Genomic DNA, 17,200 nt, shown 5'->3' on the forward strand with positions numbered 1-17,200 from the left:
GGTAATTTTACTTCCGAATTATACACGTAAAGAAAAGTTGGCATTAACTGCTCGTAATTCCTCGTGCTCCCACACACGTTTCAGAAACACATCACTCACAGGTAATGAACAACTTTTTATTACTTGTATAATAAACTACTATTTCAATTTTTCTGATAGTCCAAACGTTGTGACAAAGTTAAATTTTTTTCTCTATTCATGAAAAGTCTTAAATTCCAATTCAAACTTTTTGCATAAAAAAGACGCTAGCCCCAAAGTTACGGTTATTTCGATAAAAAATCGTAAAAATAAATCAAAGTCTCATTTAAGTAGAATTAAAAAAAACTCAGACATTTTTATTCGTAGAGTTTAAAGTTTGGCAATTCTTGATTGGCAGTTTCAGGCAACAAAAAGACCGAAAGTCCAAATATTCCTCCACACAAAAATATTACATAGTAGTACATATTGTTCAGTTTCTACAATTATTTGATTCCACTTAAATAAAACATGTGATGATGTTTTTTACCCTCTCATCCTCTGGGGCGAAAAGATCTACTTTTGCAAAAAAAGTTGTAACAACCATCGTTAAGCCAAAAACGCAAAAATTTAGCCCCATCATGGTTCCCCTCAAAAATGTAGGAAATAAATCGAGACAATATAACAAGTTTAAGCAAACAGTACATGTTCCAAAAAGTATGCCAAATGCTACATGATAAATCTCTTCAGTTGTGGCTAAAAGTTTATGAAAGTAGTTATTCGTTGTTGTAATTATTTATTACCAAGAAACATGGCAAATAAGGATTGGATCGCTACCAAAATATACAAAAACAGCAAACCGAAACGTTTTCCTAAAAAAATATAAATTGGAAGAAGAAACAGGTAACTGAAAAGAAAGAATAATCAGGTGTTGTAAACATGGTGATACAAACCCCATTATTTCCGCCACATTTGCTAAAACACCATAATCACCACTGTTAACAAAATTTAAAAGGGCTTTCATCTCTAAAAAAAATTTCAAGAAATTATATAAATTTTTTTGTACGTACTCGAACAGTTGTACAAAAATGACGAAATGATCATCGACCAAGAAATCAGTAGAAAATACTTCATTTTACTTTTAAATAGAAACAAAAACATGCGACGTAATATTTCAATTTTCATTGCAGTCTCTGCACCATTTCTCACTTGTACGGTGTAGATCAGACCAGACACGTCATTTAACTGATCATAAACTTTTCGTTGCTTATTTTTATTAAGTAACCATCTGGGAGATTCAGGTATGTACCAACACGCAAAAATTATCAAAACATTTATCGACGAAACGAATGTAGAGAAATATTTCCAAACTGTGAATAATTTAGCAAAAGATATTGACATGAAACTTCCTAAAATTATCGTCATGATAGTATAGACAACGAGAAATCGACTTTTCCTGTTGGCAATTTCTGCAACTGAAAAAAAATCAATAAACCAATGACAAGTGTTACTCTAACGAGTGTTGTTACATGTGACAAAAGTAACAACGTTGACAATATTTGCACTTGCAACAGTTATACTATAAAATATTTCGACCAACAATTTATTATTTACCAAGGCTATAACTAGAGATGATAGGAACCAAATAACAGAAAAAGACAAAGAAACGATTCTTCTTCCAAATCTAAAGTTAAAAGTTAAATCAATAAATTATTTTCAATACGTACACATCAGAAAAAACTCCCCCAAAAACTGGTCCCAAACTAAAACCAATGCTTTTCAATAAAGACATTTTCAAAGCAATATCCCTTTGAGTGCAGTCTTGTAGAGCACACTAAAAGAGGAATACGAGAACGAAAATACAAAAAAGATAAAACAAAAAGGCTAAGAACAAAAAATTAACAAAATATGAAGGAATAAAAACAGAAACGATTAAAAAATTAAAAAGTAGCGAAGAAAAAGGATTTTTTTGCAATGTTGTACATATCCTCGTATATAACTTACCTCGTGCCCGGTTTCATTTTCCTTGCTTTTTATAGCGCAGCTAGATTGAAAAATAAAATTATCCGTTCTATTGTAAGGTATCGAAAAACGTTCCACATACAGATCAATACTATCCGAAAATTCAAATGTACCTGTCTGTTTTTGCTGTTTTTAAACCAGACTAAGCATTTTACATTAAACTTTTACCTGTAATGCTAAACACAATGGAATAAGACTTCTGAGTATGAAAATTAGGATAAACCACGGAGTTGCACCATTGAATTTGTTATATTCTTCAAAGAATTCTTTCTCAGCTAAAAACAAACATGAATTACTTCGAAAAAAAAGTTACATAAAACATACATGGCTCAGAACTAAATAGTACACGACGCATGTTTTACTCTGTCACAGAAAATTACAAACGTCTGGGTGACAGAAAAAGTGTTGATTTTTTTTAAATACTGGGAAAAATGGAGGCCACCAAATTGAAAAATGTTTTATCGGAAAATTAGCGATACGGGATTACTTTCCGATAAAAATGAACTAATTAACATCTGTCAATTAATGTAAATAGTTGGTTTATCTCTGCTCGCTTGTATATTTTCTCTTGATCATTTGTTCTTCACGCAGAAATCAAATGGCAAATTTTAGAAAAACTCTTGATTTCCAGAGGTTACACAAAGGACAAGTTTTTAGGTAAAATAAATATTTATTTCTTTATTTGCTCATATATTTAGTAAATTGTAGGAAGCTTAGTATCAAACAGTGGCTTTCGAAATGGGATCGAACAATTGCTGCTATTACAGCAATTATAATTTTTTTCATGTTGCTGAGCTTCGTTATCGTGAATATTGAAAATGAGAATGAAATCAATGTGGAAGACAGTAACAACATTTTCAACCAATACAACAATCAACTTTTAAATAAAAATTCAGAAATATGTATTATTTCGGAAAATACAAAAGTAACCTGTACATCTGCAAAAAGTGAAGAACTCGTGCAGAACATAAATACAGCCATAGAAGAAAAACCAGTTGTAAGTAAAATGCAGAATATCAACGAAAACAGTTTAATTTTTTTTTTGCACGACTGAGCTCTATTTGATTGTTTACTAGGCCTGTTTCCAAGACAGTATGTGATGTTTACTAGTTGCTACGTCGAAAGGCGTCAGTAAGTAAATTAGGCGTCGGTAAGTAATTTTGTCGACGCCTTGGACGTAGCAACCAGTAAACAAACATAACCTGCTGTCTTGACAATTATTTTGGCATTATATAATAATTAAAAAAAAATTAAGAATCGTGCAAAAAACGCCATAAGCATCACGAACGTTAAGGATTGCCGATCTCAGATAATAATTGGAGTCGTCGCTACGTTCCTCCTCCAAATAATTGTCTTCGATCGGTAAAATCTCCTTACCGTTCTTGATACTTAATATACTATTTGTCAACTTTGACTGTTTAATAATTGTAACAAGATTTGAGCCGTCTAAATGCAAAACTTACTCTTTGCCAAAAATCCGAAAAATGCCTTTCCCGCCCTGTCACATATATTTAGAAATGCTATTTCAGACTCTCTTGCTTTTTTTACAAAATTCATTTTTTAAAACTGAAAAACTATACAAAAGTTTCGAGTTTGCCGTAAAACTCACTGTTTGGCTTGACACTTCAAGTTATGTGAGTAAATTTTCTTAAAGTTATTTCTGAGTTGAAAATGTAAAAACGAATTTTATTTCAACATAATAATGCGACTTTAACTTGCAGCTAAAGATTTTTTGATTGTTTTTATTTATTACAGTTTGTTTCAATTAAGTAGGGATTTAGATTACTACAATGATTTACCATAAAGCAGATGCACAACTCATCCTACGGGCGAGATAAATTAAAATTTTTTTAAAACTGTTTTAAATTGGTTGTCAGATAGCAATTTTCGTCGGTAGCATAGTCCTGGAGTATGCTAAAACAAATTAGTACCGACCCCAAAACAAAATCAAGAGTAAAACGGATTTTATACCTTTAGAATATCGAGATCCAAGATATTTTAAGACCGACTTCCAAATTAAAATCACAAAAACAGTAAACAAGTTGTGTTCATAGCGATTTGTGTATTAAGAGCACAAAGCAGAGATGGGCGTATTTGTATTCGTAAATACGAATAAATTCGTAAATACGTCATTGTTTAAAAAATATTAATGGTATATTCATGAAAATTGGTATTTAGGCTTTAGGTTAAAAATGAAGAAACACGTGTCTCAAGATTTTTAAAAAATTAACCCTTAGGGGGTTAAATGGGGTGTTAAAATTGAAACGGAAATCGGTAATTTCAAAAATTGTGTTTATGCAAATTCGTACTTGGAGTGTCGGTTAAAGATGGAAAATACGTGTTCTAAAACGTTTGAAAATTCCACCCCTAAAGGGGTTATCTATAAAAGTCTCTCATGTTTTAACTTAATATCAGTGCAAATGGGCATTGGAGCTATTGGTGAAAAATAAGAAACCCGTATATTATGGGTTTAGAAATCCACCCTTAAAGAGGTTAAACGTAAAAATTCTTCATTGTTGCAGTCAGAATAAAGAAAATTGAAATTTTGTATTCGGGTGAAATACAAGACAAGTGTGTTTCAAGATTTTTAGAAAGTCCAACTCCGAAGGGGTTAAATGGGGTGTTTAAATTTAAATGAAAATTCATAATTTTAAAAATTATTTGTTAGAATTTACTTTAATTTAGTTTGGGCTCAGAGAATTTTTGTTTATTTATTTTGAATTTCTCCCGCGGTCATGCGCGATTCGCAAAGGGTGGTTTTTTAGTTTTAAGTGGTGGCGCGCGTGTGACCTTGAAGAGGTTGTTGTTGAGTTCTTGGTTTTTAAAAAGCGCATCTGGTGGTTCGTTCCGCTTCGTGGGTTTTCTCCCAAAGAACAAGCCGGCCGGCGAAGATTTTTCTATAAGACGCCAAAAGGTAAGAACCACCCCAAGCTCGCCGCTCTCGTTAGTTTTATTTCACTTTTTTTTCTCTTGCAATTGAACTGCCCATACGAATTTAGCCGCTTACATTTTTTTGGTCCTTCGAGCCCGGATGCAAAGTGCATTCGGAACCATTGTTGTTAGTTTAAATTCGTTTCAATTCGCAAATTCGTATGGGTAAATTCTCTGAGCTTGTTTCGTTGTTTCGTATTTACAGTTTTTCGGTTCAATTTGTCGCGTCCTAGAACAGGTATTGGTTATCTCGCTTTATCGCTGGGTTTTTGCTTTCGGGTGATCGCTTTTTCTCGCTCTTTTCGTTGTTGTTTCGAATTGTTAAATCGATTTATTTTTATTTCGTATTTGAAATCCAGGATTTGAATATGGCCCCTAAATCCATAAAAAAATGTAGTGCTCTTCGGGAGACCGCTATTACGCAAATGAACGAGTTAAAAAAGGTAGCGGAGGTGGCTGATCGTCAAGAAGCGCTTTACGAAAGTTCTTATCCTGAATTTAAAGCTCGCTATAAATTTATTGAACGCATATAAGGGGATTTTTATCAATATCATAACACAATAATTGGTACGTTGGCAAACAGTGATGAGGAGTTAACCCAAGAAAAAGAAATTCAGGCTGCATTTGATAATGATTATTATTTTGTTCATATGGTGTTCGAGCGCGTTTTTAAATCAAAGCCAACCTTTGAACGTTCGCAGTCAAATCAGTCTGAAACCACTAATAAAGATCACATTCAATTGCCTCGGTTGGAGTTGTATAAATTTAGCGGAGAATTAAAAACGTGGAAAACATTTTTGGACATGTTCAACTCAACAATTCATAAGAATGGGTCGTTGTCAGACGTGGAAAAATTCAGTTATTTAATTTCGTCTCTTAGTGAGGAGCCACTATCAATTGTTAGTCGTATTCCTATGGTAGGCACTAATTATCAAATCGCATACGACAACAAAGATACGACAACAAGAGATTGCTTGCGACGCACTATTGGAACCAAATCGAAAATGTCCCTTCGTTGACAGAGAATTATACATCGTCGCAACTTAGAACATTGTTGTCCACATTTGAGGAAAATTTGGCGGCATTAAAAATGTTACAATTTCCAGTCGAAAGTTGGGATTTTGTGTTATTTAATATGTTGTTGAAAAGGCTTTGCTCGTCGTTAGTTAGTCGTTTCGAACTCGGTCAAGATTCGCCAACCGCTGTCCCAACTTTTAAATCGCTAAGTGAATTTTTGCTTTTTGTTTCTCAAAATGTCACTCCAAATACGTCGAAATTAACGCAAAAGGTTCCAAAAATTGTTTCTTCTCCTGCTAAACCTCTACAAGGTTCGGTATTCCTTGTAAATTCGGAAAACTCCAAATGTGCCTTATGCAATCGCGATCATCTCATCTATAAATGTCCCACATTTCTCGCAAAATCACCACAATCTCGTTATGAAATAGTAAAGTCGAAACAATGGTGTCTTAATTGTCTTGGTGCTAAACATTTATTGCGCAATTGCGCAACTCGTCGTCGACTTGTCGAGACTGTCATCAACGCCATCACTCTCTTTTGCATTTTGTTAGTTCGAATACGCTCTCAACTCAGTCCAAACCCGCAACAATTTCGGAAAATCCAATCGCTCCAATAGATACTTACCCTAAATCGCTAGATTCGCCTACTCGCATTAATTCGCTCACTAATTTGATTCCGTCGCAGTCTGTATTGTTGTCTACCGCTGTAGTTGAAGTCCAGGGTTCGTTAGGACAGTTCCAAGAAGTTCGCATCCTCTTAGATAGCGCTAGTCAAGCGAATTTCATTACAAAAAATTGTGCAGAGCGCTTAGGATTATCACGCAAAACATCGACCTTTATAATTAAAGGCTTGGGAGGCATGAATGATAAGGCCTCAAAAGAGGTTTCATGCACTCTTCGATCGAAAAATGAGCCATCTATTCGTTTTTCAATTAACGCAATTCTTCTTGACAAAATTTGCGATGATATGCCAAGCGTATCATTCTCAACTTCCGGTTGGACCAACCTAATGAATTTGACATTAGCGGACAGTCAATTTAATCTTTCTCGTGGTATTGACATGTTATTGGGAGCGGATATTTTTCCTCTTATCTTAGAATCTGGTCGCCTTCTTGGAAATTCGGACGTTCCCACCGCTATGAACACAAAATTTGGTTGGATTCTTATAGGTCAATTTCGGTCAAATACGCATAGGAAGCACAGTTCTTCACCACACCTTCATAGTTTTTGCGCAACAATCGAATCATTCGACACAATACCTCTCGAAAACATCGTCAAACAATTTTGGGAAATTGAAGAGCCTAATTTACCTTTGGATGTTACTTTGCCACCCGAAGATAAATTAGCAGAAAATAACTTTGCGTCGCTAATTTATCGAAATAATTCTGGTCGATTTGTCGTTCCCATGTTGTTTAAAGAAGACGATCCTATTTTTCCCGGTTCGTTCGCTAACGCATTTCGGAGACTTCAGTCAATCGAGCGTCGTCTCATTAAAAACCCCTTGCTTTACGAAGACTATAAGGCTTTTATGAACGAATATTTAGATCTTGGCCACATGCAGCTCCTTACAAATGGAAATTCGTCGGATGGATATTATATTCCCCACCACTGTGTTATAAAGGCTGATAGTCCTAGCACAAAACTTCGCGTAGTTTTCGATGCCTCCTGTCCTTCGTCAGAAGGCAAATCTCTCAATGATAGTTTATTTGTAGGTCCAAAACTTCAAAAGGACATTTTGACTATTCTTTCACGCTTTAGAGTTCATCCCATCGTGTTCACCGCAGATATACGACAGATGTATCGTCAAATTTTGATTCTTCCTGAACATCGCAAATTTCAGAAAATTTTGTGGAGAAACTCCCCACAGGAACCCGTTCAGGAATATCAGTTAAATACCGTTACCTACGGAGTGTCATCTTCTCCCTTTTTGGCAATTCGCACATTAGGCGAACTTGCTTCTCTGGAAAAAAGTCGATTTCCTCTCGCTTCCGAAGTCCTGGTTAACGATGTTTATATCGATGACATTATTACAGGTTGCTCTTCGATTGCTGAAGCTCATAGTTTGCGGGATGAACTAATTGACTTGCTCAGTACTGCAGGTTTCGAATTAAGAAAGTGGTCTAGCAATGAGCGTACCATTTTAAACAAAATTCCTCTTTCACATCAATTAGATCAAGCTCTTGCGTTCAATAGTGAATCAGAGTTTTTCGTTAAAATTTTGGGACTGCAATGGAACCCGCGTAACGATAGTTTTTCTTATAGTATTCAACCGTTCAATCGTCCGTGCGTAAAACGATCGCTTTTGTCTGAATTGGCTCGCATATTCGACCCTATTGGGTTTTTGGCTCCTTTAACTTTTTACGCAAAACGTTTAATTCAGTATCTATGGACTTTGAAGTTGTCTTGGGATGACTCGCCTCCTGACGACATTATTTCGAGTTGGACGCAATTTTGTTCGGAACTTCCCCAATTAGCGACTTTGCAAATTCCCAGAAAAATTATCGTAGAAAAAGTTCGGTTGTGTACTCTTCATGGTTTCTGCGACGCTAGTGAGTCTGGTTACGCCGCAGTGGTCTATTTACGAAGCGTCTCAGTTACCCATGCAATAGAAATTCGTCTCATTTGTGCAAAGTCAAAGGTAGCGCCGTTGAAGAAAATTTCCATTCCGCGTCTAGAGTTATGTGCGGCAGTTTTATTGGCCAAGTTAATAGATTACACCCTTACCACGTTTAAAGGTGTCATAGAGATTGAACAAGTTTACGCGTGGTCCGACTCTACCATAGCCCTTTCGTGGATTCAATCGTCTCCTCACCTTTGGAAGGTATTTGTTACCAATAGGGTTGCTCTTATTCAATCGTTAGCACCCACTGCTACTTGGCATCACGTTTCGTCGGATGACAACCCCGCCGATTGCGCGTCTCGTGGTTTAAGTCCAATGCATCTCCTGCAGCACCTGGTATGGTGGTAACACTTGGTTACGCAATTTTGATTTGGTCGTAGGTAAATCGGAGATACCAGATTTGGAAAGTGACACGATAATGGTAGAAGAACAACGCAAGGTTGTCTTAATTCTTCAAACAGAAGAAAGTTTTTTTGATCGCATATTGAGTACCTTCTCTTCTCTTCGAAAAATATTACGCATTATCGCAGTGTGGCTACGGTTTGTCAAAAATCTTAAAACTAAAACTCGAAATTTTGTGGTCTTAAGTGAGGATGAAATAAACTACGCATTGACCCTGCTCGTTAAACATGTCCAACATCAAGTATTCGCCTCGGAAGTTGAAAATCTGGAATCTTGTTCCAAACCCTTCAGAAAATTGGCGCCCTTTGTAGATCCTCAAGGGATTTTACGTGTAGGTGGTCGCCTCAAACACTCTGGTCTTTCTTTCGATGCTAAACATCCGATGTTACTTCCTCGTGGACATCGTTTAACCGAGCTAATTGTTAAGGATATGCACATTCAGTATTTTCACCCCGGCACTCAAACCCTCCATTTCCTATTGTCTCAGAGATTTTGGATATTGGGGGCTAAAAAACTTATTTCGAAAATAATTTCTCGTTGTTTACGCGTTTGAACCCTCGTTCTCCTCAACCTCCGATGGGAGATTTACCGTCGCTGCGTATTTCTCAAATCAAGCCTTTTTCGTGTGTTGGAGTGGATTATGGTGGTTCTTTTAAAATCACTTTAGGTAGAACTCGAGGCTCAAAGTCGCAGAAGGCCTATATTTGTGTATTTCTATGCTTTAGTACTAAAGCTATTCATATCGAATTAGTGTCGGATTTATCCACAGAAGCGTTTTTGGCCGCTTTACGGCGATTCGTGGCTCGTCGAGGACGTTGTTCTTATATTTATTCAGATTGCGGTACTAATTTCGTTGGTGCCTATCGCGAGCTTAATCGTCATATGAAATCAGCCGCAGAACGTGAACGTCTTCGGTGGCATTTTAACCCCCCATCAGCCCCTCACTTTGGAGAGATTTGGGAGGCCGGCATTAAGTCGGTCAAAACCTATTTACATCGTCTTATAGGAGAGCAAATCCTCACATTCGAAGAATTGTATACGGTTCTAACTCAAATTGAGTCAGTACTTAATTCGCGTCCTCTTTGCCCGGTTAGCGCCGATCCAAACGACCTCTCAGTTTTAACCCCTGGCCATTTCTTGACGTTAGAACCTCTTAGCGCACCTCCTGATTCAGACTTATCGTCATTGAAAATAAATCGATTAACGCGCTGGCAATTAGTCCAACGTCTGCACCAAGATTTCTGGTCACGATGGCATCAGGAATATTTACACACTCTTCAACAACGAAGTAAGTGGAATACTTCTTCAAAACCAATTGTTCCTGATACTTTAGTGATTGTTAAAAATGAATGCCTATCTCCTTTACGATGGCAGTTAGGAAGAATCGTCGCGGTGCATCCTGGTGCAGATGGGGTCGTCAGAGTTGCCACAGTACGTACCTCCCAGGGTACGCTCACGCGCCTAGTGGTAAAGCTTTGCCCTTTACCTGTTCCTACGGTTTCGTAAAACGCGGAGCCTTTTAGGTGGGCGGTATGTTAGAATTTAGTTTAATTTAGTTTGGGCTCAGAGAATTTTTGTTTATTTATTTTGAATTTCTCCCGCGGTCATGCGCGATTCGCAAAGGGTGGTTTTTTTAGTTTTAAGTGGTGGCGCGCGTGTGACCTTGAAGAGGTTGTTGTTGAGTTCTTAGTTTTTAAAAAGCGCATGTGGTAGTTCGTTCCGCTTCGTGGGTTTTCTCCGAAAGAACAAGCCGGCCGGCGAAGATTTTTCTATAAGACGCCAAAAGGTAAGAACCACCCCAAGCTCGCCGCTCTCGTTAGTTTTATTTCACTTTTTTTTCTCTTGCAATTGAACTGCCCATACGAATTTAGCCGCTTACATTATTTTTATGAAAATTAATACTTAAGCTTGAAAATTCCACCCCTAAGGGGGTTAAATAAAAAAAGTCGTCATGTTTGAACGTGTATCTAGGAAATTTGCATTTGGGGATTCAGTGAAAAATGAGAAAACAACATGTGTTGCATGATATTTTTGAAATTCCACCCCTAAGGGGTAAATATAAAAAACGTCATTTTTTAAGTTATATTATATATTATATATATAATTTATTATTATAATTATATTATTATTATTATTATATAATTTATTAATATATATTATATATTATTATATTTATGAAAATTGATATGTGAGCTTCCTGTTAAAAATTAAGAAAGGCGTATTTCTGGATTTTTGGAAATTTCACCCCCCCCCAAGAGGGTTAAATATACCTACAGAATATACCATTTCTTAAAGTTAAGGAAAAAATGTTTATGATGAAGAGTTTAGACGTAAATATACCTAAAAATGCGTACTTGTTGAAGTATTTTAACAAAATTTTGTTGGTACATTTTAATTTAAAACACGTTGCTATGGGTTATAATCTGGGATTCAGATATTAAAAAGAAGGTTTAAAATGATACCAACAAGAGAAACAATTAACTATAACTAACTTAAACACATTTCTGTAATGTCGTCAAAAAAGTAAAATGTTGTGCCCCGTTTACAAATTAACGGAATGTTCAATGTTATATATTATATAAAATTGTAATAAAAGAAAAGTAAAAATGGTTGCTTGGTATAGAGAATAAAACAAAAGAAAGCAGAATTCCAAAAGAAAGTATAATATTCTAAAGTGGTGCTATTCTGTAAATGAAGCGTTACCACGCAATATAACCCATGCTTCGAATTTTTCATCACTTAAGCGCGAGGACTTGGGCATATTGGTCATTGTGGCATAAGAGAAAAAGCCTCTCGACTTAGGCGCACACCTAAACATAACCCAGTTTCTGGACAATGCAGGTTTCGTTTACACAGAAGAATATGTAACGTGTGCGAAGCCAGTAGCTGAGGCGATCGACATACTTCAGGAGGAGACTACAGCATATTATGGCCTACTGATACCTACACTTCTAGCTCTCTGCAGAAAATTACACCATTTAGTAACACATTTAGGTTTTCGCTTTTGTCGAGTCATTGCCGAGGGTTACTTGACTAGTGTCGAGCAACGCTTTCGCCAGTTCTTGGAGTTCCAGACTTTGGAAGCGGAAACGGCTGCAGTCGCAGCTCTTTCCTACCCAAAATTGAAAGAACGATGGGTTTCATGTGTTACCAGTACTCAAACTCAAACACGATTAACACAACGCTTTAAAAACCTTATACAGGGTGATTCAGCTAAGATAAAGAGCCTGACGATGTGACGGTGCAACCCAAAAAACATATTTCATTCACGCCTTTGATTCAATTTAAATTAGGATTTGCAAGTTGAATCCAATTTATCTATCGTCTTATGTCACTCTGACATTAGCGCAAAAAAACCGGCTCCTCTACTAACCCACTGATTATTATAAATATGGTCCAGATACTGCCTAACTTGTCTATAATAATGTGGGGGTGCTCCATCATGTTGAAACCACAAACCACGATAGACAGTGGTCAGTTTTCCAAAACTGGCCTTAATACTTAGGGGTGGAACTTCCGAATATCCACAAATACGCCTTTCTTAATTTTTAACAGAAAGCTCACATATCAATTTTCATAAATATAACTTAAAAAATGACTTAACCTTTGCATAGACACAATTTTTGAAATTATCAATTTCCGTTTCAATTTTAACATCCCATTTAATCCCCTCAGGGGGTTTTTAAAAATCTTGAGACACGTCTTCTTCATTTTTAACCTAAAGCCTAAAAACTAATTTTCATGAATATACCATTAATATTTTTTAAACAATGACGGATTTTTATTTAAAATTTAACACCCCATTTAACCTCTTTAGGGATTGATTTTTCATTACTCCAGAAACACGTGTTTTTTAATTTTTAATCGAAAACCAAAATATAAAGTTTTATGGTTATAACTTCAAAAATAACGGATTTTCATGTAAATTTTAACATCCCATTTAACCCCTTTAGAGGGTAATTTTATAAAAATCCTTTCTTCGTGGACCTATCTACTGTAAAAATTTTAAAATTTTATACTCAGCCGTTTAGGCTGTGCGTTAATAGGTCAGTCAGTTAGGACAAGCGATCTTATAGATTATACGTATGAAGGTATTTACACATATCCATAGGCGCCTCAGTCCGCACTGGCTAAGTAATAAATGATAAGCAAACGCCAGTTTGCGAATACACCTATGCAAATACGAATATTTATAGATAAATATAAATACAAAAGTATTCGTATTTACAGCAAAATTATTTGTGAATATATTCGTATCCGTATTTACGAATAAAAATACGCCCATCTCTGAATGTTGACGCGCGACTAAGGAGCGCGGCATTTTCTCGAAATCGACAATGTACATTTGCGCTCGCAACACACACAAGACGTTTTCTTAATCGCAAGTATTAAGAATATACTATAATATTCAGAACAACACCATGAAATAATTTAGTTAAATCAGAAATTATTTATTTTCTGTTGTTACTACAGTTAGCACAGCTTTTTACATAAATCACTGGACATTTGATTTCAATAAAAAAGGGAGATCAAACGTTTTTTCCATTTTGTCGCTTTAAAGCCAATTTAATATTTCATATACAAAGAATTAGATCACAAAATCCATCCGGTAAATTTTTAACAGTTAAACCGCAACAGCCGCTATGGATAGTACTTGTACTTGTACAAGTTCTTCGGCGCAACCGTAATTAATATCACGAAAAACACAAAGTCTTAATTTATGGAGTCTGGACTTACAAAAGGTTTACATTTAATTTAAACTAAAACGTTTAAAAGTTGACAAGCCACAAAAAAACTTTCGTCAAGGTGAAGCCTTAAAAGGAAAATCAAATTCAAAAACTACTACAAATCAAAGCACTTGGTTGGTAACCAAAACTACCAAAAATATACAAAATGTCACGAAATGGGGGCATATGCCACCAGGAAAATGATTCCAGAGGGACTTGTCTGAGGTACAAGGATAGATCTAACCTCATCGGAGGGCGATCTTTCAGGATTCTAACACCTTGTCCCCAGGAAGATCTCGAAACTCCAACTCTAAGCCAAGCCAATACCTCCTTATCCGCCTCCTCGATGCCAACACGATAATACGAAAAAAGACGGAAAAAACGAAGAAGAAAAAGAAAAGGAAGACTGCAAAAGCCAATTCACAATTATTTCATTTGGTTCATAGTGTACAGACTCACTTCGTAAAATCCCAAAATTTGGTTAGATTTTACAAAAAAGTCACGAGACGAAGTGAACCCAACATAACACGAAAAACAGAAGCCAATATAGCGACTTCTACAAGAAGGAAAAAATTTAAAAGCTCACTTCCAAAACCGACAAATTTTCGACAGTTTTCCGGCCTACCAGAATTTGGCGCGTGAAACTCAAAGAAGTGTGGTTAAAAACGACAAAAAACACAACACGAAACGAAACGATAAATCTTACAAAAACCGAATTAAACTCCAAATCAGTGAGTACGCAACCAAAAGAAACCCTTAGCACACGACGTTGTAGGTAAGGAGAAAGACGAAGAACGATAGTAAAAGACGAAAACAAGATAATGAAAGATGTGAAAAAAAAGGTGTGCTACACGGTGTGCACACAAATCAACCAATAGACCAAAATCTACACTATTGGTTCATTACTGGTTACTTACGATCTTCAACCAACGATCATTAGCCCCCAAGCAATTTACAGAGCCCAAAGGCCTTTTGTACCGGCCAAAACAACTAATAACTCTACACGATTTTCAAACCGTGACACTTTACTTTTTGTAAAGCTAAATTTCTGTTTTATTCGGGAACTATGATTTGTACAGCTTTTTAAAATTCAATTTCTACACTAACGACAAAGTCACTTTAAAGAAAACCGTCCCTTAGATGTCATTAAAACTTTCCAAAATAGATTTTAGAAAATATTTCAAAACTGTGTTTTGCATTTAGAAGGCTCAATCTAGATTCTCTACAACATCCGGAGACAAACAAAAATTGTCGACAGAAATTTGCTAAATGTCTTAAGTTTATTCTTTATTCGATTTATTTATCGACGAATCATGTAATGTACAGGCACTAATCCCATTTAATATGTTTGATTGTTTACTTTCCTCTAGTGTTATCTTATCACTTATCAGTGTATGTGTAACTTGAATATTTTCATTGTCAATGGCAATGGCGGTACTTATCAAAACACGCAGATAAAAAAAACTGATACCAATCAAATTATTGATTAGCAAAAAAAACATGCAAAATTTTTTTTCAGAAAAACTACAATGATTTAAACCTGGTAAAAATCACCTTTAAAAATAACAAAATCGAAAAGGGTTGGCTGGATGGAATTAAGTTAAATTTAACGACATTGACTATAACAAATTGTCAGTTATTTGAGTTGGGAGAGAAAGCGTTCAGTGGTGATGTTTTTAACAATTTAAAAACGTTAACAATAAGCGATACCGTAATAAACACATTTAGAAGAAACATTTTTGAAGAATCACAAATAACCACATTACGAATCAATTATGGAACCATGGTGGGATCATCGTTTGAGGAAAATGCATTTGGAGCTTTGGAACAAACACTTAATACACTTCAACTGCAAGGATGTTTGAGTCATAATGTTTTGCTTAATATAACAGGTCCTCAAACTTCACTAACCTCTTTAAGTGTTTTGGATCTGCGGAATAATAATTTAGGGAAAATACAAGCATCCAGTTTTTCAAAAACGCCAAACTTGAAGCAACTATTCATGTCAGATTCAATGATCACAGAAATAGAACCTAACACGTTTGATTTTCTATATCTAAAGATGTTAGATTTAAGGAACAATAAAATGACAATACTGCCAGAACATATTTTTGACTACGTGGAAAGAGGAATTTCAATTAATTATAACCCCTGGATGTGCAACTGTGAATTATTATGGTTGAAAGACTTGTTTGAACTTAACACCGAGTTGTTTACAGATGAGTTTTATTGTTCCACTTCCGAGGGATCAAAATACTATAAAGATGTTGATTTTTGCTCTGATACGAATTCAACAGAGGTTAGTCTAACACTAGAACCAACAACTACACCTCGGCTCTCAGCACAAATAGTATTACGTAATGAGGAAGATAGTACTCTTACTTCAGATCTTGAAGAACCAACAGATGTGTACGAGGTTTTTGTTCGCAAGGGACGAGTTACGATGAACTTCACACAAACTGCAGATTCTTACCACAGATATACCTTGACTATAAAAGGCGATATAAACAATCAATCAACACTTTGGGGGCCCAACACCTCTACTATTGGGTGTCCTAAGCCCATAATTGGAGGACTCCAATATGAAATTACAGTCAGCAACGAAGGAACTTACTTATTCTGTTTTTTGGAACCTTCTCAAGATACAGCCTCACCTTTTGATTGCAGTGCTTTAACAACACCACCTGCACTGGAAGACCAAACCTGGATCACTAACAAATTAAAAATGCCGTTAATTATTGCTATTGGTGGTTCGCTACTTGCTGCTGTTTTGATGAGTGGGATAATAGTGTTCTATTGCATACGACAACATCCTAATCTCATCAAAGGAAATAAGCGTGTGATAATGGTGGAGAGTCAAGCTGCAGATGCGATTGTCATGCCAAAGACATACGACGAAGTTAACTACAGACCACCGTCATTAAACAGTCGCAGTAATGGTTATTTAACCCCAAGATACAACCGGGTTTACAATCCACAACATGTGAGAACAGTTTCGGAACATACTGCGTTCGTTATACCGACAGAAAGTTGTAAGAAAGGGCATTATAGAAGAAGGACACGTGTAGAACATGTTACGGAATCTTTTAATGACCATGTGTATGAACCTCCACCACCGTTACCACCCAATCATCCTTCGGAAATGAGAAAATTTGACCGCATGAATTATAGCAGACAATAGAATTCATAACTGTTAACCCCATATTAATCAAATAAATAAACGTTATTACAGATAATTCTATTTCTAAATGGAGATGCCAACACCTTTTTCACTAGTTTACGCATACCTTATTAGCTTGATTTAAAACTTTACAGAAAATTTTAAAAACACATTACCGGTTTACTTTGGGAACGGATGGGAAAATATTTAAAAGTAAAAAAATTTTGGTTCTTTCATAAATACAACCTGTATCAGAATTCATTCCCCACTGGAAAGGTACACATATACATTAAATAGTTTAAGCAATTCTGAAGCTAAAGTTCCTTTACAAAAAAATTTCTAACTCGTTTGGCTTGGGAGACAAGAA

General features: G+C 35.8%; 2 protein-coding genes across 3 annotated transcripts; one reads left to right on the forward strand and one right to left on the reverse strand.

Annotated features, from left to right (window-relative positions):
• Positions 1 to 314: 314 nt before the first annotated feature.
• On the reverse strand, positions 315 to 2,451 carry LOC103312765 (solute carrier family 22 member 16). 2 transcript variants are annotated; one of them, XM_064359027.1, is made up of 10 exons: positions 2,302 to 2,451; positions 2,146 to 2,252; positions 1,960 to 2,094; positions 1,683 to 1,789; positions 1,570 to 1,639; positions 1,026 to 1,430; positions 909 to 981; positions 759 to 862; positions 506 to 711; positions 315 to 455 (listed from the first exon to the last, which is right to left on the reverse strand). In XM_064359027.1, exons 1-6 carry the CDS (start codon positions 2,330 to 2,332, stop codon positions 1,377 to 1,379), a joined length of 504 nt encoding a protein of 167 aa, XP_064215097.1. In that variant the 5' UTR covers positions 2,333 to 2,451; the 3' UTR covers positions 315 to 455; positions 506 to 711; positions 759 to 862; positions 909 to 981; positions 1,026 to 1,376. The 2 variants fall into 2 exon arrangements, with proteins under 2 accessions (XP_064215097.1, XP_015835143.2); XM_015979657.2 differs by having other exon boundaries at positions 1,485 to 1,639.
• On the forward strand, positions 2,452 to 16,909 carry LOC107397873 (leucine-rich repeat-containing protein 4C). The gene is made up of 3 exons (XM_015979656.2): positions 2,452 to 2,634; positions 2,686 to 2,974; positions 15,193 to 16,909. Exons 1-3 carry the CDS (start codon positions 2,576 to 2,578, stop codon positions 16,852 to 16,854), a joined length of 2,010 nt encoding a protein of 669 aa, XP_015835142.2. The 5' UTR covers positions 2,452 to 2,575; the 3' UTR covers positions 16,855 to 16,909.
• The last annotated feature ends 291 nt before the right edge of the window (positions 16,910 to 17,200 follow it).

Source organism: Tribolium castaneum, chromosome 9 (assembly GCF_031307605.1).
Source record: "Tribolium castaneum strain GA2 chromosome 9, icTriCast1.1, whole genome shotgun sequence".
NCBI lineage: Eukaryota > Metazoa > Arthropoda > Insecta > Coleoptera > Tenebrionidae > Tribolium > Tribolium castaneum.

Coding starts and splice junctions, on each gene's coding strand:
- LOC103312765 (XM_015979657.2), bottom strand. CDS start 2,332: ATGCGTCGTGTACTATTTAGTTCTGAGCCAT. Junction 2,253..2,301: donor ACTATTTAGTTCTGAGCCAT/GTATGTTTTATG, acceptor GTTTGTTTTTAG/CTGAGAAAGAATTCTTTGAA. Junction 712..758: donor CTTATTTGCCATGTTTCTTG/GTAATAAATAAT, acceptor ATAAACTTTTAG/CCACAACTGAAGAGATTTAT.
- LOC107397873 (XM_015979656.2), top strand. CDS start 2,576: ATGGCAAATTTTAGAAAAACTCTTGATTTCCAGAGGTTACACAAAGGA. Junction 2,635..2,685: donor CACAAAGGACAAGTTTTTAG/GTAAAATAAATA, acceptor AGTAAATTGTAG/GAAGCTTAGTATCAAACAGT. Junction 2,975..15,192: donor CCATAGAAGAAAAACCAGTT/GTAAGTAAAATG, acceptor ATTTTTTTTCAG/AAAAACTACAATGATTTAAA.